The 23,063-nt window shown below is 33.9% G+C and overlaps 3 protein-coding genes and 1 long non-coding RNA gene across 5 annotated transcripts; 3 read left to right on the forward strand and 1 right to left on the reverse strand.

The window, feature by feature from the left end:
• The first annotated feature begins 1,298 nt into the window (after window positions 1-1,298).
• On the forward strand, window positions 1,299-2,528 carry LOC119191019. Its single transcript, XR_005113341.1, has 3 exons — window positions 1,299-1,329; window positions 1,628-1,877; window positions 2,389-2,528. It is a non-coding gene; the product is annotated as an uncharacterized LOC119191019 (long non-coding RNA).
• A 2,320-nt stretch (window positions 2,529-4,848) lies between these two features.
• On the forward strand, window positions 4,849-6,037 carry LOC115455232 (trypsin). Its single transcript, XM_030183907.2, has one exon. The coding sequence runs from the start codon at window positions 4,967-4,969 to the stop codon at window positions 6,020-6,022; it is 1,056 nt and encodes a 351-aa protein (XP_030039767.2). The 5' UTR covers window positions 4,849-4,966; the 3' UTR covers window positions 6,023-6,037.
• A 3,578-nt stretch (window positions 6,038-9,615) lies between these two features.
• On the forward strand, window positions 9,616-11,576 carry LOC115453018 (anaphase-promoting complex subunit 15B). Its single transcript, XM_030181648.2, has 3 exons — window positions 9,616-10,005; window positions 10,874-10,967; window positions 11,347-11,576. The coding sequence occupies exons 1-3, from the start codon at window positions 9,886-9,888 to the stop codon at window positions 11,520-11,522; spliced, it is 390 nt and encodes a 129-aa protein (XP_030037508.2). The 5' UTR covers window positions 9,616-9,885; the 3' UTR covers window positions 11,523-11,576.
• A 550-nt stretch (window positions 11,577-12,126) lies between these two features.
• Window positions 12,127-17,905, reverse strand: LOC115455254. 2 transcript variants are annotated; one of them, XM_037444566.1, is made up of 7 exons: window positions 17,724-17,905; window positions 17,453-17,637; window positions 17,123-17,221; window positions 15,209-15,678; window positions 14,834-14,968; window positions 14,326-14,568; window positions 12,127-13,237 (listed from the first exon to the last, which is right to left on the reverse strand). In XM_037444566.1, exons 1-7 carry the CDS (start codon window positions 17,745-17,747, stop codon window positions 13,107-13,109), a joined length of 1,287 nt encoding a protein of 428 aa, XP_037300463.1. In that variant the 5' UTR covers window positions 17,748-17,905; the 3' UTR covers window positions 12,127-13,106. The 2 variants fall into 2 exon arrangements, with proteins under 2 accessions (XP_037300463.1, XP_037300464.1); XM_037444567.1 differs by having other exon boundaries at window positions 15,209-15,624; window positions 17,724-17,904.
• Window positions 17,906-23,063: the final 5,158 nt, after the last annotated feature.

Raw genomic sequence — 23,063 nt, forward strand, 5'->3', positions numbered from 1 at the left:
CGTTTTTGACTACTAAAAACTATTTTAGCCAACGCAACCGTGAAGTTGACTTTGACTTTTAGATTTGACAATTACTAGTGTCGTTTGTCTTCAAGACATTAAATGACAACCTCACGCTCACAGCCAAAATCACAGCTGATCGACTACGCGTAATGCTACAGGCTATAAAGAGAAGTATACTACTTCTTGAGTATGCGAGAGTATAAGTCTGTGGTTAGAGCGCGCTGGTGGTTTTTACTCTGAGGTTTTTACGCAAGAAAAGATTTCATTATACTAGTATTACATGTACCAAGCGTATTTTCTTTCTAAAAACAATAACTAACACGATTATTTATGACCTAAAGAACGCCAAAAATGATATAATAATTTATTTTATTTTATTCACTTAAGGTCAGGTGGGGCAAGTGCGCCGACGGGGTAAGTGCACCTACCCTAAAAAAATCGAGAACTATTGATGTTATACAATTACCGCAATCTTACATCTATGCTACTAACTGAAATACAGTTCCACTAAAAAACATAAATGGCTATGTTCATTTTAATACGATTTATTCGCCATTTTATTTTAAGTGTCATTTAGACCTGTAAACCGAGATGACCCCGTTAAAGATAACATCAAATATTTCAAGATGTTTAACATATTTCTGTAAACCAGTAAGGTGAATACATAGTTTAAACCTTTAATTTTAACTTCCTGCCTGAATTTTATTTATATATACTCAAATAAATTATTTTTTAGCAATGCGAAAAAATTTACCTAAAAATTGTCGAGTAGGGCAAGTGCGCCACAGTTAATAGTCGTATGGCGCACTTGCCCCTGATCCATATATAACCAACCTTTTTTGAGAATAAGTTTTACTAATATGAATTGGGTATTTGACATAGTAAAGAAATAAATAAATTTGGTATTGAACATTATATAATTTAAGGTGTTAATTAAGAATATTTGACTTAAATTACAAATAAAAATTATTTAATATTTTATTTTCCTAAATAAAAATAAGAGTTTTTGAATCTGTGCATCATTTACAAGAAACGTCTCAAGCGAGCAAGACTAGAGAACGTGACGTCACGATGTATTATATGTAATGTCTTGTCTATTGGTCTTATAATTCCGAAAAGATTTTGGCGCGTTTCGCAGGTTTCATTAATATTTATTTGATTATTTCGTGTCCAAAGTGCACTTCACCGAAAAACAAACATGGAAATTGGTTTTATTCAAGCGGACAGTGCAAATTTGCCAAAAATTGTGTCTTTTATGATCGCAAATTTCTTTGCCTCAAACTCGGACTTTTGTTCTGCAGAATTGAGGAACGTGAAAACTTCATTGTAAGTACAAAACTATCCTTTTCTGATGTTTTGTTCAATTCACAATAGATTACAGTTTGATTTATGTACTTAGCCTTATTTTGTTTTGCTATAAAATAACCTTTGTGTCATGCATATGATAGGTACATGTTTACTTTGTAGACTATAAATACAAATAATACATTTATTACGTTACCAATAAAATCATAACTTATAAGAATCTTACTCTGGTTAGGTACCTGTTATTTGTGTAAAATCTTTTCAACGAAAAGTTTCTCGTATTGTGGCTATCTGTGATGCTTTATTTCTATTTTTACAGATCATCAAGACAGTTGTATGGTGATGATGCTAATTCATATGCTAACTCAAATCCTAAAACATCAAGCTGATTACAAAGTGCCCGACATTCTTCAGTTCTCGATGCATTATTAGAGCATCAAGCATAAGAAAGGAAGTGACTGTGAAACGTTTTTACCCAAAATTAATGGTGTTTTTACACAAGAAAATATAAATTTTGTGGAAAGTCTGACTCGAGCACAACACGAAATTCAAGCATCGCATGAGTTAAGGTATTATTTATTTATAGGTATTTGATTGCATTTTAAATGTGATGTTGCCTTTTTAAATGTGATTTGATACTGTAAGTATTGAACTAATAAGATATTTAAAATCAATGTTCTAGAGCAAAATTTCCAACTTGGGGTCTGTGGACATATCTAGAGTCGGCTGATTTCAATGTTAAAGCTATATGAAGTTTCAGGTTGTGCTTAAGAGAAGCATTTTATTGTGATTTAAGGAGGTCTGTGGTGATCATCTTTGCTCATTTAGTGGTCCACAGCTAAGAAAGGTTGGAAAATGCTGTCTTAGATTAATATATATTGGAATTATATGTTTCCATGTGAGATGCAATCTCAAAATGTAAATTAGTCTTGTAGCTTTGCTAGTCTTTGATGTTTGTGTTCACATTCATATGTGTTGGGCACCCATTCTACAGGGCATCCTAGTGGGGATATAAATGTATATGTGGCCACCAGGCAGTCACTAGTTTAACATTTAAAAAAAAATGAATTTTCTTTTCAGGAATAAAAGCATCAAAAGCATTTGATGTTTCACGATGCAAAATAACTGTTGGATCCTTGGTTGCCTTAATAATGGGAGCTAAAGTACCAGATACTCCAACCATGAAAAGAGGAAAATCATTGGAAGAACTAGTAAGAAAGGAGTTGGAAAAAAAATATGACAAGATTGCAGAATGTGGTTTTATTATTAGCCAAAAATTCCCAATAGTAGCTGCATCGCCAGATGGTATTTTAGAGGGTGACACAGTTATTGAAATTAAATGTCCAACAAGCCAAAAAAGTTTTATATACTATATATGTAACAACACAATCACAGAAAAGTTTGCAGTCTAAGTTCTTTTGCAAATGTATGTGAGTAATTTAACAAAAGGTTTATTTTGTGTGGCAGATTGGGAATTTGAAAAAAATAATAAAGTCCATGTAATACCAATAGAGTATGATGAGATCAAAGTAAATGATATTTTATCTAAAGTTGTAAAGTTTTGGAAGAATAATGTTTACAATCTATTGTAAAAACTTATTTTTATAACTTAATATAGGAAAATAAAACATTATATTCTAAATTTTGTTTTTATTCGTCAAATGTTTTTAATTAAGGAGCCTAGTAAATTAATTAAGGCACATGCAATAACAATGCAATCGTCCAAAACTTAATTAAATTTGTATTGACAACTGAATGCGGTTTTAACATTAATAATAATTTTTATTGTAAATAACCGAATTTGTTTACAATTTCAAAGGTTACAAATTACAAACTTATTATAAAAACATTGAGAACTCCCTTAGACGTCGGATGACTCTTTCAATGTGTATCAGTAAACTTGCTATCTCCTTAGTTTTTGGAGCTTCAACTTTGGTTTAATTAGACTTAACTGATACACTTGGCGGTCTCACTAAACTGCATCCCTTTTGTAATAACAGTTGCTCAATATGCTTGAATCCTCTATCAGCTAGTATAATCGCACCAGGTTCCCAATGATCTAAAAGTTGCAATTTTCAACCAAACATACATCGCTAATCCTGCCACCATAACCAGGAGAAATGTAGTTAATAATACCATCAGGTGTGCTACTTATAAGGTATTTTATTGTATTGGCCTTTTTATAATCTTGAATAATAAACGAATCTCACGTATTGTTTATGTTAAGAGTATAACATCATGACGTCACGCCCCTTATTTGTCACGTGACTTAGCGTTTCAGTGGGAAACACAAAATGTAATTATTAAAACTGTCTTTTAGCTATTAAAATGGCTCTAAATATAAAAAAAACAATTGTCAAGCGTATCTTTAGTGACTCTAGAACATTTTAAAGTACTTTACGAAAATTTGTCAAATACCCAATTATTATTATTAAAATGTTATACTTAACAGCAGATTTTTTTGTACTCAAGGTATTTTGTTTTCAGCCGACTTAAATAAAAGGGCGTATTAGTTAATTCGTTTTTACAAAAGAAAAACTGAAATATCTTGGTCTAGAGCAACTTTACGTGAATAGGTTGCTGTTCGATCAGGCACGTTATCTGGATACAATGCAGCTAAAACATATCAAATGTCATAAGGCCAAATTCTAAGTAATTGAGTTATAACGCATTCAAAATTGTTAATTCCTAAATTTTTGTATGTTTTTTTTAGTTTTTAGAAATAAAATGGATTTTATATTACGGCTAACATTTTTTTATTCCAACATATCCGCACACAAAACTCTAACATAGCAAAAAATTATATATCAATAAAAATTCTAAAATGTTTTCAAGCCCTGATTTACATATATATGGCGCACTTACCCCGAATTTGATTTGACAGCCATAGTTTGTTATAATATTGATTGATTAAAAATTATCCAAGAGCAATGCGTGTAAAACTTATTTCTCTATGGACTAAAGTGAGTGTTTTCTTTATAATGTTTCATATTGGCGTTTTTTTACACAGGCGCACTTACCCCATTTCCGGAGGCAAGTGCGCCTACTACCATTTATTTTACTTTGAGCAAAATATTATTAATTTATGGTCCGATTTCCTTGAATGGCTATAGGTTGTTATCACAAAATACCAAATATTCTTAAATTAATAAAATTACATTCTTAAGTCAGCACAAAAAGAAATTATTTTGCATTGAATCCAGCTATGAAAATTTTATGGCGCACTTCCCCCGACTGACCTTAGTTCAAATATTGTTAGTATCGTATAGTACATAATCCCAAATAAGCTGTGCTTGCATCTTGGGCTACCATAATATAAGATTTTTTATGTCTTCTTTTGATGATTATGATGAGTCGAGAAACTAACGTCAGTTCCATGTTCCATCTCTTAATCAATTATATGGACGTTCGTGTCGTGTGTATGCTACGTTCTAATAGTGCTGCACAGGCAGCTAACTCACAGCTCCAAAACTTTTGAATCGAACTGTACTAAACGAAATATTATTATTATGAAAAAACTAGTTGATGTTTAAATTAATTGTAAATAACGCTGGCAGCTGAGACTGGCAATGAAAAAGAAGAAAAAATATCTATGAAAGAACAAAAAAGAACTCTACAGTTTTCTGTTCATTTTAAACGTACGAAATAAATTTCGATAATGCAGTCGAAACACATTTTTATGAATTATTTATTATTTATATTGATTTTATTTGGATTTTTAACACTATCTAACTGTGCGGGGCAAAATGTAAAGAAAAGAGAAAGACTAAGTGTGGATGAGAATAGAGATGAAAATGGCGACAATAACGACGAATCTAAAGATGAGTCCTTAGATATACCTGTTGAAAACGAGCCCGCTAATGTATCATGTACAAGAAGACAAAACAGCCAGCTGCATGAAATACGCACAGCAAGATACAAACAATTTCCGTTCATGGCTGCCATTATGTCTCATCAAAACGAATATCTGTGTTCAGGTACAGTCGTTTCCAACGGATTAATACTTACTACAGCGCAATGTACACAAAAACCTATAAGTTACGTCCTTATTAACGCTACTAAAGCTAGAAAAGATGACACTACCGTTTCATTGCATATAATAAAAACCGAGAAATTTCCGAGCTTCACTGGCGGAGATACATTGAAAGATGTTGCCCTTATACATACGGAAAAACACAACAATACAGTTGCTTCGAAAATAAGACTCAGTAACTTTACAAATGTAAAGAATGTTATCGATTGTGAAGCACTAGGATTTGGATTAAATTCGGAGGTTGGTCAAACGAAAGATTTGCAATACGTAGGTCTTGATAATCGATCAGCATTTGAATTTGGAGACCTTATTAGAGGATATTTTGATTGTGTTGACACAAAAGTCCCAACTTGCTTCAGAGACACTGGTGGTCCCGTTATATATGACAATGAACTTATGGGAATAGTTATCAAAGGCCAAGATGAATGTACTAAAGAAATTACTTCGACATATGCTGTTAACAAAAAAATGGCAGATATTATACCCACTTACACATTTAAAGCATGGTTGGATGATAAAATAAAGAAGAACGAAGAAATGGAATTAGTATCGTTGGCTACATATCCATCGAAGCCTGTTGCTAAGGTAGCTGTGCAAAAAATAACAAAAGCTGCAGGTTATACTACATCCAAAAACATTATAATTATAGTGGTATGCTCAGTTTCAAATATTTATTTTTGAAGAACCTATTCGAAATATAATGTAAATTTTTGTTGCCTATTAAAACTGTTTTAATAGCTCTTGAACTTGTTCTTTAAGAGTACAATACGAAATAATAAGGTCTGTAACACATCAATTAGCATCGATTTTCACTATATTTTTTGGAAAAAACATTTTCCCCGTGTTTACTATGTTAACTTGCACAAAGCTGCCGTCAAGCCCAATCATCTTCCGCTAATCTACTGAGTTAAATTTACGTAGTACATTATAACTCAATCCTGGAATCATAACCGCTGGCACATATAATAAAGAATTAATAATCGCGCCAAGAATTCGTATATCAGTTAACGTTTGAATAAATCTAAACTTCAATATAAATATTATAAGTGACATTTAGACTGCATTGAAAACAGTATGATTTATAGTAAATAAAATTAGTATTTTCGCAAAGGCTAGTCACTATTTTAGCCTAGGAGCATTAACACGGATGACCATTGAACCATTAAACAATTTCTTTGTGCGTGAGATCAAAAGCTATGCAACTAAATATTTTCCAATTCCTATAAATAAAAATGTCTCGTAAACAAAGTATATTACGTCTAATGGACAGAAATATAGACTCAACGTGAAATCTGCGCAAAGTGTACCTTGCGCAGAAAAAGGAAACGCTTTTAAGTTAACGCTCATGGTAAATTTCACTCCTCATAATATTTTCACACCTTGTATGAAAATAGATTCTTAAGGAGTAAACTGCTTAATACGTTCTACCGATTCCCGTACATTTTAATTTCACTGTTCTATAATTATTTACACGATTTACTATAAGAAGTTTATGTGCAGCCAATGAACATGGTGCCTTATTTTAGTTCAAAATATGTTCTCGAGGTAAATTACAAGTTCGAATAGAGGCGCAGACTGCAAACGCCACAAGTAGTTTCTATAATTTCCTATTTTTTCCGGACTTACGTTTGTAAGCTAGATAATCGTCAGCTAATATACACACCGCACTTTTGAGCTCACAATCTTCGAAAAATTAAGTGACCATACTGTAGGCAGTCCATTAACGGGTTACGAACTTTAAATCAGGAAAAGACACTGGCCACTGGAAAGGAAGAGACATCAACGATTAGGAATGAGCGTTCTAAACATATTATCCAATACCATATTCTTCAGCACACGGGCTGGAACTATTAGAAGAGTCAGGAGAACGGGGAACACGGCGACAAGGACGGAACTACGGTCTTGTGGAGTGTGTTGTTATTGTTGAGGTGTTTTAGGCACTTGTTTTTAGGACGAATAGCCAAAGTGATATCGTCTCATCATACATAGGGTCATCACGAATCACCTTGCCATTAGACTTGACGAGTTCCAGCCACCGGAGCAAGCAGGGTTTCGTAAAGGTTACAGCACCGTAGACCACATCCATACTGTTCGGCAGATTATACAGAAGACCGAAGAGTACAATCAGCCGCTGTGTATCGCATTTGTGGACTATGAGAAAGCCTTCGACTCCATCGAAACCTGGGCTGATCTGGAATCTCTGCAGCGATATCATATCGACTCGCGATATATCGAGGTGCTGAGATGCCTCTACAACGTTACGACGTTGACCGTACAAGTTCAGGACCAGAGAACAAGACCAATTCCACTCCGTCGCGAGGTGAGACAGGGAAATGTAATATCTCCAAAACTTTTCACTAACACGATGGAGGACGTCTTCAAGACTCTGGACTGGACTGCACGAGGCGTCAACGTCAATGGAGAGCGCATCGCACATCTTCGTTTCGCAAACGATATAGTTATCTTTACAGAGACGCTGGAAGAGCATAGCGGAATGCTGAACGACCTAGGTGAGTCCTCTCGGCGGGTCGGTCACGGCATGAACTTGGATTAAACCAAGGTCATGTTCAATGAACATGTGCCGGGACCGATATCAGTCGACGGCATCCCCCTCGAGGTTGTGCAGGATTAAGTCTACCTCGGCCAGACTATCCAACTAGGCCGGCACAACTTTGAGAGGGAGGCTGATAGGAGGATTCGGTTGGGCTGGGCAGCATTCGACAGGCTACGTCGGGTCTTTACGTCGGCGATTCCATAATGTTTGAAGACGAAAGTCTTCGAGCATTGCGTCCTACCGGTGATGACGTATGGTGCCGAGACGTGGACACTGACGGTAAGGCTAGTCCATAAATTTAAGGTCGCGCACCGGGCGATGGAGCGAGCTATGCTAGTTGTCTCTCTCGCGGATAAAATCAGAAATGAGGTTATCCGTGAGAGAAACAAAGTAACGGACATAGCTCGGAGAATAAGCAAGCTGAAATGGCAGTGGTCTGGCCATATCTGTCGTAGGACCGATGGCCGCTGGAGCAAACGAGTCCTAGAGTAGAGACCGCGTCTCAGTAAGTGTAGCTTAGGACAACCTCCGACCCGCTAGTCCGACAATATTCGTAGGATCGCCGGTGGACGCTGGATGAGGAGAGCGGAGGACTGAGCAACGTGGCGCGCTCTAGGGGAGGCCTATTTTAGCAGTGGACAGTTGTAGGCTGATGAAAAATAGCGTCTGCTGGCCATTTGCATAAAGTCTCGTCATGATCGATATAAGTATTGGTGTTCGCGTGGAGATTGCGGTTGTGAAATTTCGGTCCTGCAAAACAAATTTCTAAACCACGAAGCTTAGAAATTTGTTTTACAGGACCTGCAGACGCTGAGGTCGAACAAGCGGTATATGAGCGAACACGGGTGACGCTTATGTTATTATGGGCCTAATACACGTGGTAAAGATCCGAATCTTGTTACGGTTGGACATGATACTATTTTTATTTATAAGCTAATGTAATTGAGCCATCTCGACTGACTCGCGCGTGTGCCCTGTTTACATGTGGGACGAAAGTCAACTTCTGATCAAGGATCACTCCTAAACATTTGACCCTATTATCCAAGGAATGATTTGACCAGACATACTATTTGGACATTATGTTTTTAGCGAAAAGGATTTCCTGGCGTGTGGAGGGGTTGAGCGTGATACGCCATTTGCGAAACTACGCACCAAGCTTGTCGGATATAAGCTTCTTATCTCTGACTTTTAGCAATATATTGTCTAACTATAGTTTTTTTTTATCGGAGATTTCTCAGATGAGATCCGATATGTGAGATTTTTTTATCTGAATAAAATGGCAGCACATTTGACACATGAGTCGTGACTAGAGTTGGTAGGACATGACATGAAAAAGAGTTTGTAAGAGTAGCCTCTTTTTATCATTGAAACGGTACAATGTCCTACTTCAAATGAGGCGACGCGTTCTAAGGCTCGGCGTTTCAATGCGCGCCTTACAGTATTTGGTAATGTTAACACTCAAAATATTTCTCTTTCACTCGCGACTCGAAACGCAGTAACGTAAAGTTCATTGTAAAATAATGTCCTATTGTAATTTGTAGCATGCGGTTCTCTACCTCTCTGTCCTCGTCCTATAGGTTTACCAGAGATGGAGAATGAGTAACGCGACTGCCGCGACATAAAATTTGAAGTAGTACAATATATAATTTTGAGCCACTCTTAAATTTTGACGTCATGTACGGGACAAATGTACTGCCTCTTGTATGTCCTACTCAACATTGGCCGTGACAGTTTCTGTTGCACAAAAATGTCAAAATAGCACTGGTCTGGATTTTAAATATTGCAATTTCCAATTGTGATTTCCAATTTGCAAAATCTGTAGGAAAATTCTTACATAGCTACTTGACATTTAGCGTTTCTTGTCTTTTAACTTTAAAAAGTGATAATACCAATAGAAACGGAGACCTTAAGTTCTTTCAGATGAAATTAATAAATTGAATTGTTTGTTACATTGTTTACATTTACAGCTAATATTTGTCGCTGAATAATTATGAATATACCGTTCCCAATATTAGCTCCACGTCTCATTGATTCCCAATGGTTCAATTCGGATAGTCCCATTGACGAAGAAGCCGAATTAACAGCTTTAGAACGTGAAAACAAACAATGGGTAATTTACATTTTTATTTAGATTGCCTTCAGAATTATTCACGTTAAAGTTCCGGCTTGCATTTTGTATATCCTTTTCTATATCATACTCATAAAACAATAAAATAATAAACTTTGGATATTTCATTTCTCAAAATGATTTTGTTAGGATTTGTTACACTTTTAACTATAATTGAGATCATTAAAAAGTGTCTAGATGCCTGTTTACATTTGCTTCCGTAAATAAGTTTGTATCGAATCATGACATGCCAAGCAAATAGCAATACTGGAATGCCATTGTAGTATCATAAAGAATACATGCATGATCACCACTAAAGATCCATTTATCATGACTGCAGTTCCAGGACACCCTTATAGATTTCCTACCAATTCTAGTATATTACACATATTATTTTAAACAATCATAAAAAACTTCCCTTAATTTATTTTTGTTTCAATAAAAGTAATTACAAAATGTATTCATTATTAAAATACATCTACTCCATAAGAGAAGCAAGAACAAAAAGAAACAAAATGATAAGTTAGAAGATTGTATAGTGCGGACATTTGAAACATTGTCATATAAAAATGTTATGATGGTTACTCAATCTAAGACAATTAAAACACCAATGTAAAATACTACATATTTTTTTCCATGTTGTGATTTGTACATTTTCAATGTGCATATTAGCATATTTTCTTTAAATATGTAATTTTTGTATAAATATCTAGATACTGCGATTTCTTATCACATGGACCTTTTTAATAAAACAACTTTTACCACTTGATAATAACATTTGGACTACAAATTTGGTGCTGATGTCCAGTCTATAACTAATATCATTGGTTATTGAATTTATTTTTTATTGTATATCTAATTTTCTTTTCAGTTAAAATCTGTTGGTAAACAATACAAATGCACACCACTTGGTAAATCAGATCCCGAACCAATGGAAGAGGAAGCAGACACAGATGAAGAAGAAGGTATACAATTTATGTTTTATATTTTGACTTATTATTGATATCTGTCAATAATATCTGGTGTAACTTATTTTTGAATAATTTCTTTCTTTCCAACTCCTATAATGGTTGGGAGTAAAATGATAATAGTATGTAAGTTTTAATTATATAAATTAAAGCCTTATTAGACCTAATAGACATACTACATGCCTATTTGTCAATTGACACTTATTTTCTTTCTATATATATGAAAAACTAATATAATTTATTTAATTGTTTAAAAACTCTAAGAACTAAAAATATCCTTTTGTGACTATGTCTCAAAACTCGAGCAGAAACTAATGATAGATGATTGAATATGCCTCCTGCATCTGATTTTCATAACAGAATTTATACTTTGTAGATAATGATGAGTCAGATGAATCTGAAGAATCACATGATGAAGACGAGGAAGAAGATGTCAGATCATATTCATCAGTGAGAAACAACAATGAACTAGAACCGGACAGTTCTGATGAACTAAATGATGCACCAGATCTAAACGCGTCAGACCAAAATGCTCTTTGGCCTATACAGTAATATAATTGTACTCTTTAATGTGATAATTATTTTTCAATAATATGAGAAAATTGATTTGTTTTTTTTTTTATTTACATGGGCACAGCTAATTGACTCCCTTGCACCTCATAGGCGATTGATGAGACAATGGCTGGGGAGCAGTTTAAATGCACTTTGTGAAACAAAAAAATAAGGTCCACTGGAACCAGCAAAATTTTGAAAGGGTTCTATGAGAAAAAAGTCCTGAAAACGGCCAAAAAGCCTGTATGGAACAATAGATATGGTATTGTGATACTAAATATTGTTTTTTATCTTGCCACATTGATGAAGGAATATCATGTGGACCTGTTTATTTTAACCATAAATTGCGTGCACTAGTTGCGCCTCTGTCTACCCCTTCCGTGAATAATGGGCGTGTGTGTATCTCAAAACTAGTAATAATTAATTATGCCCTTACATATGGTAGGCTAGGTAGAAGGCAAGCTTTAACTATTATAACAGCCTGTCGATTTCAAAACATATTAAATGCACACAGAGATAGAACATGGTCTCAAGGTGGCTTTTCCGTTGCCGACAATTTAACCGGAATGGATGCTTCCGTAGGTTCTCAAGAAATATACATGGGTTGTTTTAAATTTTATTCTTTCAGTAAAAAATAACATTACATAATTATCAACAAAACGTAATTGGAATATCATCATGAGCATTTACAATAGTACTTATTTTGAATTAGAAGAATTGCGATTAAAGGTGCAAGTCTGGGACGACACGTAAACCACATTGTTGCGTGAGGTCGCGCCCTTATCTATCCCGACATGGCCTACAAGCGGCTGCAGGTCTGTCATTTTCATAGATTTTCGCATTACTACAGATACATTAGCAATTCTACAAAATTGTGTTGATGTGACATTTGAAAAAAATACCTATTATTTTACCCAATTATAAACTATCATTTCGTGCAATGACTCGTTCAAATGAAATAAAATTACGCAGTATTTATAGTTTCACTCTCGCTCGTGTATTCGCTATATTATTAGATGATTTATGTAAAGCTCTACTATTCGATGATTTATGTTTCGCTGTCTTAGTACGGATTCTATGGATAGTGTCTTGCGATCCGCGTCAGTATTAGTGCGGCGGTCGGTAGCCCGCAGGTTCACACTACGACCGCATGCCTCAATGTCGCGTTGTTCGGCATCTCTTTCATAGAAATTCATAAAAATCAATAGTGTCACATGCAACTTGCGGTCTACTAGTCTCGGACTTGTACCTCTAATATTTATACTTAAATTAACATAAAAAATAAAATCACAAAAAGGTACCTACCTATTTGGTAAGCATCTATGACTACAAATAGGTAGGTTTCAGTATCGATACATTGTAATAATATAATACAGGACTAGTGGGTATACCATAATGAATTTAAAAGGTACAGGATTTCATTTTTAAGAACCTGAATAATACTGGTTAACATATCTATAAATATCTTCGCATAATGTCTCTAGACCGAAAATATGCACTATGCATGCATTCACTTCTTATGAATATCAATTACTTCAACATTCTTTTTCGAAAACAAATACAGAACAATTTTTAACGTACTAACTAAAACAAATAAGTTACATCAACTACGACACTGACTACCCTGGCTAGGAGAGGTCCAATGAATTCATTTGAGACAGTGTTCCATTTCCTCTTGAGGCATTTCTCTATGTCGGAATGCGTAGACATTTTACCTGGAAATTATACGTAACATAATGCTTCTAATTTCTTACATTCTATAAAAGAATAGTACACTATTTTTTAAACTATAATAATAATAATATCAGCCCTGTATTATATACTTGCCCACTGCTGAGCACGGGCCTCCTCTACTACTGAGAGGGATTAGGCCTTAGTCCACCACGCTGGCCTAGTGCGGATTGGTAGACTTCGCACGCCCTCGAAATTCCTATAGAGAACTTCTCAGGTATGCAGGTTTCCTCACGATGTTTTCCTTCACCGTTAAAGCAAGCGATAATTCACAAAGAATACACACATAATTTTTTAGAAAGATCAGAGGTGTGTGCCCTTGGGATTTGAACCTGCGGACATTCGTCTCGGCAGACCGTTCCACAACCAACTAGGCTATCGCCGCTTTTAAACTATATAAGTAAGTAATTATTTTTGGAAATAAACCATATATTAAAATAAAACTATGTTTCGGATTTTATCGCAGTTTTTATATTATAATTTTCTCCGTCGTTTCGAAGACTTTGCAGTCTTCGTAGTCATGGGACTGAGGTGTTGGTCATACGAAAAAAAAAGAAGTTGGTCATCCCAAAAAAGTCAGTTAAAATATCTACCTACATTTTACAATTATACATTTTTAAAATTTTAGCTGTCGGTGGTCCAAGTTACGCAGAATAAGCTCACAGTGTCTTGAAGTCAGGCTGCTGATCTTTTGCGTTCCGATTTAATTAAATGTAGAACTGTCTCCCAGGTTTGTGCAAGTTTCCAACCATCTCCTCTATTGAAATTCGGATGTTTTTTAATTTCAATAGAATCAGTGTTCTTTGGCAAGGATTTGTGGTTTGTCTATTCGGAGATAATGCTTGGAGCCTCCTTCAGAGTGGTCAGCGACTGCAGAATTCGAACAGCGTCGGTGTTTCATGCCAGCTATATGTTCTTTTACGCGGATCCCTGGTATTTCTTTCGAAACGTCGGGAGAAAATTATACTTAATATAAAACCGCTATAAAAGCCGTAAAATAGTTTTATTTTGATGTCTACCATTCGCATAAACATAAAAAATCATTATAATAGATCAAATAGTTTTAAGGTACCTGGACAATTAGCTATATCCAATGTAAAGAATATAGCACTCTTCTTGACAAGCGGGTTATATACATCACAGTAATAATGCAAGGCCATTGCGAGAGACGATGGCAACATTTCTAATTTTCTCATCACCATCACACCACCTCTTGTAATATCATCACTGTATTTATGAATGAGCTCATCTGTGTCCTTTACTTTTAAGCTAACCGTGTCTATCACGGTATGACGAACTGACACACTTTCATTTCCTACAACAAAATATTGTGAAACATTGTAAATTTAATATGTGGCATAATCTATAGGGTGTCTTAAATTCACATAAATAATTGTTATAAAGCATATTTTTTTAAATTAATTGTATGTATTTATTGACTAATAAAATACATAGTAAATAGGGATTTTTGTGATTTGGTAAATGGCCTTGACAAAGTAGCCTTGTGATTGGGAAACCAAATTTTGTGTAAATTTTAGGATTAATCAATTTATATAACAAATGATGCAGAAAATACTTACTTAAATATCTAGCAGAAATCGAAGCTATTTGATTTATAAATTCGTTAAATGCATTTGAATTGAAATTTTGTTTTTCACTATTGTACAAAAATATAAATGAATCAGTGTCCTGTTTCTCTGATATAGAGTAGATACCTGAAATAAGTTTTTTGTTTATTTAAAAATCTGTATAGTAGTATTTAATAGTACCCAGCTATATTCTGCCTGCCAAAAATATCTGACACCTGTCGAATGAAGTGAACATAAATTTTTACAAAATATGTTGACTAGTGACAACATAAAAAGTGAGGGATCACTTCGAACAGAAGCAAAGAGAATTGCCATATTCCAGCAAGGTCCACAAATATTAAAAGAAAGTTAGTACTGTATTCTTACCAACTTGAAGTTCCAGAATGGTATCTTGATTGAGTTTATATGTTTTTCCAATATCAGTCATATCATTATAAAATTTCAATCTATCATAAATATGAGCAGAAGTAGAAACATTTGTATCTTGCATTACAGGAAGTGAATCTCTAAGACAATATGCCAGGATGCCCATAATCGGGATAATTAATATGGCACATATTTTACCAATATAATTTGATAAATTAATCTGTGCATCTCTGAAGCAATTTGATTCATTTTGATATTCATATATTACTGATCGTGTAGGTAACTCTACCTCATCATTATTATATTCACGTAAGTGCCTATTTTTGTTACTGAGACACTGGTTTGAGCCAAATGATTGGTACTGTGAATGATCAGTGAGATTTTGTGACTCACTTTCTCCTGTTTGAGTTTCATCACTGCAATACAAATGTGAGTGGAATATTTCTGGTAAGGATTTTGATAGCATCTTGCTGTAAACAGACATTACCAGCTCATGTTATTTTCAAATATTTAAAACACTCCCTTTATTTTTTATAATCAATGAATTAAACACAAAACAAATGGCTTTGCCGATTGTATCAGAATTTTAATGAATAAGTCTGTAAGTTAGACTAAAAATTGACAATGTTTATTTCATAAGTAGATTTAATGGTTAAGATAGTCATCCTGTTTAATTAAGTATTAACATGTTTTTATTTTTTTACTAGGCGGTTAAAATGATAACATAGTAGAATAAAAAAATATTAATGGCACATTTTTATACCGTCAAATACCCCATAATCCATATTCATTAATGAGCGGAATATTTATTATAGGTGTTAACATATTTATTGCTGGACATACATAACACAATATATTATTACTGTGCTTATGTTGCTTTGTGTTTTTACCCACTTTACAGGAGATACAAAAAACATTTTTCTATATTATATTCAGTCTTCAAATAATTTTTCTTATGATCATAAATAGTATTAACTGATATCGTTTTCCATTACTTTTAGAAATAAACAATTTATGACAATTTTAAAGTGAGATTTTCAAACTGAAAAACAGAATTAAAAAGAAACCACATAGTAAGGTTTGCATATATGAAACATTATATCTTGATACTAAAATATAACATTATTTATGAATGTTGCAATGTAAATAATATAATATTCCTCTTTATCCATGCAGATGATATGAAAATAAAAGAGTTGGTAATGTATGTTTTATACTTGTAATTTAATAAGCAATGTAAACTATAAATAGCTAAGTATAGTTAATAATTATAAAGATACAATGCCAAAATATCTGAATGTGCACTGATAAACTTTAATAAGCCTTTAATAATTTATGATAGATGAGATATGAAAAATTGTGATTGTAAAAAGCGTCATGAAAGAATATAGTGACAAACAAAGAATATAATTTAATATGCAATTTTGAAAAGGAACATTTTTTTATATAGAAATGTTAAGTTCATAAATATTATTTTGGAGTAGTCAAATGTGACAGTATTATTAACACTAAAAATGTTTTATATTGTAAATATATAAACATAAGGAAACAGATGAATGAACATTTGAAAAATAAAGGATTTTTATAATAAGGTGCAATTTAAAGAAGAAGGTGCAATTGGCTAAGTTCAGATATGGACTAAGATTGTATAGTGCAAAAATAACCATAATTATTTTATCACAAGTAACTAATAATAACCAGTTTGATTTATAAAATGCCAACATTACTTAAATATTTAATGAGAAAAAAATTGTCAAGCTTCTCAACTCATCAAGAACCCTCCTAACTAAGCCAAATGCATCTTATATGAGATATGGAGTTAGTTTGTAAATTGCCTATTCAAGTATTCTTCTTGGTTAATTAAAAGTAATTTTATGATTAGTAATTTAATAGCATCAATATGAGAGAGCTTACCAATCATCTTCTGAGATATCACTTTCAGAATTTGACGAATGTCGCCTTTCAATTTTCCTTGGTGCAAATTGCACTGCACTTAGAGCTTGAGCATATTTACTGAAACAGAAAAAAATAATGTATCAATGAATACTATAACTTGTCTAATATAAGTAGAAAAACACGAAAACAATACTGTATTTAAATTCACTACCCAGGATTCTGTGTAAAATTCTTATATTTAAAACATGATACATTTTAAAACTACAAAGGATGAACTGGCATATTATGGCATATTATATCACTCTTTCTATATTATTCATAATATTGAATTGGTCATGTCATACGAACCTTTGAGCATTATCCACTACATCCTCACCCAAGTCTAAATCTGTTGGGAAAATAGGTGCTTTTTGCTGGATATTTCTTTTTTCAATTCCATATTTACCCATGACCGACTCACTTCCACCAAATGGACAAGAAGTATGACTGTGTATGCTTTTTCTTGCTGATGGTATTATATGTTCCCCCCTGTTCTGATAAAACAACGACAGGTTTTAAGATAATCACAAAAACACCGCAGACAATTCGAAATGATATTAATTCATAGAAATATAGATACCCCCCAACAGTTTTCACTATACATCTATTTTCGCAAAAATAATGAAGGTTTATACTAAACCTACAACATAAAGTTTAACATTTATATTATACAGTATTTTCCCTTTTGATATTATAAAATATAAAATGTTTTTTGACATTGAAACATGAAGCATTCAGAACCACAAAAGGAAATGTCACAATAAGGCCGGATTTAAACATCCGGTTTTCAGATTCAGATTATAGACATATTTCATTATTTGTATATATGTGCCTGGTATAATATCAATTTCATATTTTGTTTACTTCCGAAATAAATAGATATTTGGTGAGGCAATCGTTTCTTTTTAATAAGTACCTAATGTTTAAATAAACTATTATAATAATTTGCTCTTTTATAACAAATTGGGCTTATCCAAATGGTCTATCTATAGTTTACTTGGAAAATGAGAACACTTCTGAATTCAAACAATATGTGAAACAAGTATCCGTTTTTCGGACCTATAAAAGGGATGTATAAACCCAGCCTAAAGCAAAAAAAGACCGTCCATAGATTTAGTCACAGATTGGTATTATTATTTTATTACAGACTTTAGCTATTTAGCTTACAGACTAATAACAAATAAAGTAAATGACATTTATAGGTAAAATTAAGTTGCTAATTACAAGCTTCCACCAATAAATTAACAGTATAAATATGCGATACAATAATTGAGGGAAATCACAGCCAGGGTGTACACAAACCCTCTATAATGATGATGCCACTTACATACTACTCAATGAGTAAGAATAATAAAGGCAAAGTCACGAAAAAATCTAGCGCACAGTGTTATTAAAGTATTCCTCATTTAGATTTTTTTTAATGTCCTTTGTAGACGTACAGAACAAGTCAATGTGCAAGTCTGGAGATAGACTGTTAAACATAATGGCACTGCGTAAAGAAAATGAATTACGCCTATAATTTGTGGAAGAAAAAGGTATATGTAATAATGGTCGCTTCCGTAAACTGTTCTGATTAGCGTAAAGATTTATGTTTGTAAGTAATTCAGGAGAGTCAATAGAGCCATTCCCGACACTCACGAGAAAACAAATATCGATAACTTTTCGCCTGTTTTCCAAAGGTAAAAAGTGATATCTATTGCAGCGGTGGTCATAATCAACTGAGAATTGCCGAGCCCTAAAATCTAAGTATCGTAAAAACTTTGCCTGTACTGACTCAATACGATGTATGTAAACATCGTATTGAGGGTTCCAAACCTGAGACGCATACTCCAGATGACTACGTACATAGGAGCAGTAGAGAACCTTTAGCGGTTTAAGGGACCGAAAATGGACACTATTTCTAATAATAAAGCCTAAGGCCTTTGAGGCTTTTTTGATGATGTAGTCAACGTGAGAATCAAATGTAAACTTACTATCAAATATCACACCAAGGTCTTTGATTTTGGTGACTTTACTTATATGAACGCCATTAAAAGTATAGCCATTGCCTATAATTGAGTTCTTACGAGTGAAAGATACATAAAAACACTTATCCACATTTAATTCGAGTTTATTAATATGACAGTATGATACCAACCTATCCAAGTCTCCTTGAAGTTCCTTTGTGTCAGATTGAGTGCTCACTAATTTAAGAATTTTCATATCGTCTGCGTAAAGCAGTATACGAGAATTGTGGAAACAATATTTTATTTCGGATACAAACAGTGTAAATAGGAGGGGACCCAAAATAGAACCCTGAGGTACTCCTGAAGGTATTTCACACCACCTGGACATGTAACCATGTAAAACTACAGCTTATGTGCGATTTTTGATATACGAAGAGAACCATCGAAATAAATCACCGTGTATCCCGGCATTATAAAGCTTCTGCAAGAGAACACAGTGGTCAATACGATCAAAGCATTTGCTGTAGTCCGTGTATATGACATCTACTTGGTGATGTTGATCCATACCGCTTGATATTATTTCATTTGCTTATAAAAGGTTAGAGGTGATAGACCGACTCTTTAGAAATCCATCCTGGTCACTGCTAAAATGGCATTTCATTGCATAATATACTTCTGTATGTATTACTCGTTCCAGGATTTTTGAAAATAAACAAAGTTTAGAAATAGGGCGATAGCTTTCGACAGTGGCATTATCACCTTTCTTGAAAACTGGTGTTATGAAGGCAGATTTCCAAATTTTGGGTACAATACCCTCTTTTAAGGAACGAGTGAACAAAATACAAATAGGTCTTACTAAACTATTCGCACATCTATACTATCTATACTATTATATAAAGCTGAAGAGTTTGTTTGTTTGTTTGTTTGTTTGTTTGTTTGAACGCGCTAATCTCAGGAACTACCGGTCCAAACCGAAAAATTCTTTTTGCGTTGGATAGCCCTGTGTTCGTGGAGTGCTATAGGCTATATATCATCACGCTATACCCAATAGGAGCGGAGCAGTAATGGCTAATATCAGGAAATACCGGTCCAAACTGAAAAATTCTTTTTGCGTTGGATAGCCCTTTGATCGTGGAGTGCTATAGGCTATATATCATCACGCTATACCCAATAGGAGCGGGGCAGTAATGGCTAATCTCAGGAACTACCGGTCCAAACTGAAAAATTCTTTTTGCGTTGGATAGCTCTTTATTCGTGGAGTGCTATAGGCTATATATCATCACGCTATGACCAATAGGAGCGGAGCAGTAATGGCTAATCTCAGGAACTACCGGTCCAAACTGAAAAATCCTTTTAGCGTTGGATAGCCCTTTGTTCGTGGAGTGCTATAGGCTATATATCATCACGCTATACCCAATAGGAGCGGAGCAGTAATAGCTAATCTCAGGAACTACCGATTGGAACTGAAAAAATATTTTTGCGTTGGATAGCTCTTTGTTCGTGGAGTGATATAGGCTACATATCATCACGCTATACCCAATAGGAGCGGAGCAGTAATGGCTAATCTCAGGAACTACCGGTTTTAACTGAAAAAATCTTTTTGTGTTGGATAGCCATTTGTTCCTGGAGTGCTATAGGCTATGACTAATAGGAGCGGAGCAGTAATGAAACATGTTGCAAAAACGGGGAAACTTATAAGTTTTGAGAGCTTCCGTTGCCTGCGCTACGTAAACGGTTAAAGTTATGCAACAATGATGTATGCCGGGATTGTTCCACTTTAAAAGTTCTAAAAAATATATTATAAAACAAAAGTCCCCCCGCTGCATCTGTCTGTCTGAACGTGTTAAACTCAAAACTACCCAACGTATTAAGATGAAATTTGGTATGGAGACAGTTTGAGACCCTGGGAAGAACATAGGCTCCCGGGAAACTACTACATTTATAACGGAAAACTTTAGCCTGAAAAACTTTATAACGCGGGCGGAGCCGCGGGCAAAAGCTATTAGTATATAAGCACCATTTGTATCAGCGCACATGTTCAAATTCAAACCTATCTCAATAAACGTTTGGGAAATCATACCTAGGTAATACGTATACATAAGATCGTAATATAGTTAAATAAAGGCTTATTATAATTTTAAGTAATTTAATGATAATTACTTTCCAGTTTCGTGAACTTTTTAATTATAATTAATTCTAGATCACTGCGTTGTGTTTGTTTTGGAATATAAATAAATATCAATAATCTTTATGTTTGTCGTTTATTTTCATCACTGCATGACACATTACACTGCAGACTACTAGAACGAGACACAAACGTCTCAGGATGATGGATGCTCCCGACAGTAGGTAGTTCTTTCAAAATGAAATAAGTATAACCTTGTTTGCTTTACTGCTGCAGAATGGCAGAAACAAATAAATCCATATTTCTTAACCAGACGCTCTCTCATTGAATAATTAAAACTATATTCAAAGAATTTCACATGCACTACACGTATTCTATTATCACCAGACTGATTAAGCTTTATAGATGATACATATTAAAGAGAAAACAATCAAAAAATAAAATAATGCTTGTGCAGGTGAGTTAGCAGTAAAATTTTGCCAGTGATGACACTGGCTTGAAGGTTTGGATCTCGTGATAGAAACAGAAGTCGGTATACTGGGAGACGACGACGCGTGTGGTAAGAGGTTAGGGTTCAGTAATATCAATGTTTGTGAACAGACGTAGCACTTCCTTTAAGTTATTGCTAATCAACAGTTACGTACGTCAATCGTAATCAATTTAAAGTAAATTTTATACAATTGAAATATTTGTTTCAATTTCAACAGGGTGACATGTACCAAAAACTCGTAATATAACGTAGTTTCATTTTATTAAAAATTGAAACATGTAAAAACTATAAAAATATATTTATAATATAAAACAATCTACAAACAATTTGCTGTTGGAATGATTAAACAACTAGCCCTCTTATTTATACTGTGGATAAAATGTAGAATACGTATCATAAAGCTTATTAAATTATCTTACTACCATGAATCTATTAAATACAACAACAGTATGGTTGACTCCTCTATTTCATGACTCTGTAATTATGATATTGATTGCTGCTAAAAATAAACCACTTGCATTGAAAAGCATCGATCCTAATGTAAAGCCGTTGAAAAATTAATATATTCTTGGGAAATAAACGTCGAGTTTATATATTTACCAACGACTCCATAGAGTTATGGACTGCCATGAAGCCGCTGGGTTTCAGGCTTAAGAATAGTTGTATCAACCCAATCTTCGACAAATGCGTTAGCTTCCATGAAATGGGGGACAAGTCCATTGTCATTACTATTCATTTACCCAAAATCGTAGCTGGCAATAAGCCTTTTGTAAAATCCAATATCACTTTATCCAAAACCATAACCCAGAGATAGAACCTTAGAGCTCAGAACAGTTGTAATACGTACACGCGTCGGCAGTGATCTCTTACGATATTTATGTGACTTCAAGTCCGATTGTAGTATGATATCTGTATCTATAAATTTTTATATAGGAACAAAATATGTTAATGCGGGAGGTAATTTATACATTGTTGGTACAATCGATTGATTGATTATAATAGCGAATAAACAAATCGATTATATTCCAATATATCGTAAAATGAAGCCAAACGCTGTTGCTTAAATATGTCAGAACTAAATCAAGCCAGTCAGCTAGATTAACGTGATGACCACAAATAAGAAAATTAAATAGTATTTGTTTTCTAAAGCGACGCATGTTTTATTATATTATGGTAAAGTAACGCAGAAAATGTTTGCCGGATTTTAATATAATTGTATACATAGATAGACCAAGTATACGAAAAGTCTTTAATCGGATCTTTCTGCTGCACACGAGAAGCGACGTAACAAAAGCGAGTATTTAATACCCGATATCATTATTTAATTTAAAGTTTACACAGAAAACCCGTAAATTATTA

The sequence above is a fragment of the Manduca sexta genome, chromosome 28 (genome assembly GCF_014839805.1).
Source record: "Manduca sexta isolate Smith_Timp_Sample1 chromosome 28, JHU_Msex_v1.0, whole genome shotgun sequence".
Taxonomy (NCBI): Eukaryota; Metazoa; Arthropoda; class Insecta; order Lepidoptera; family Sphingidae; genus Manduca; species Manduca sexta.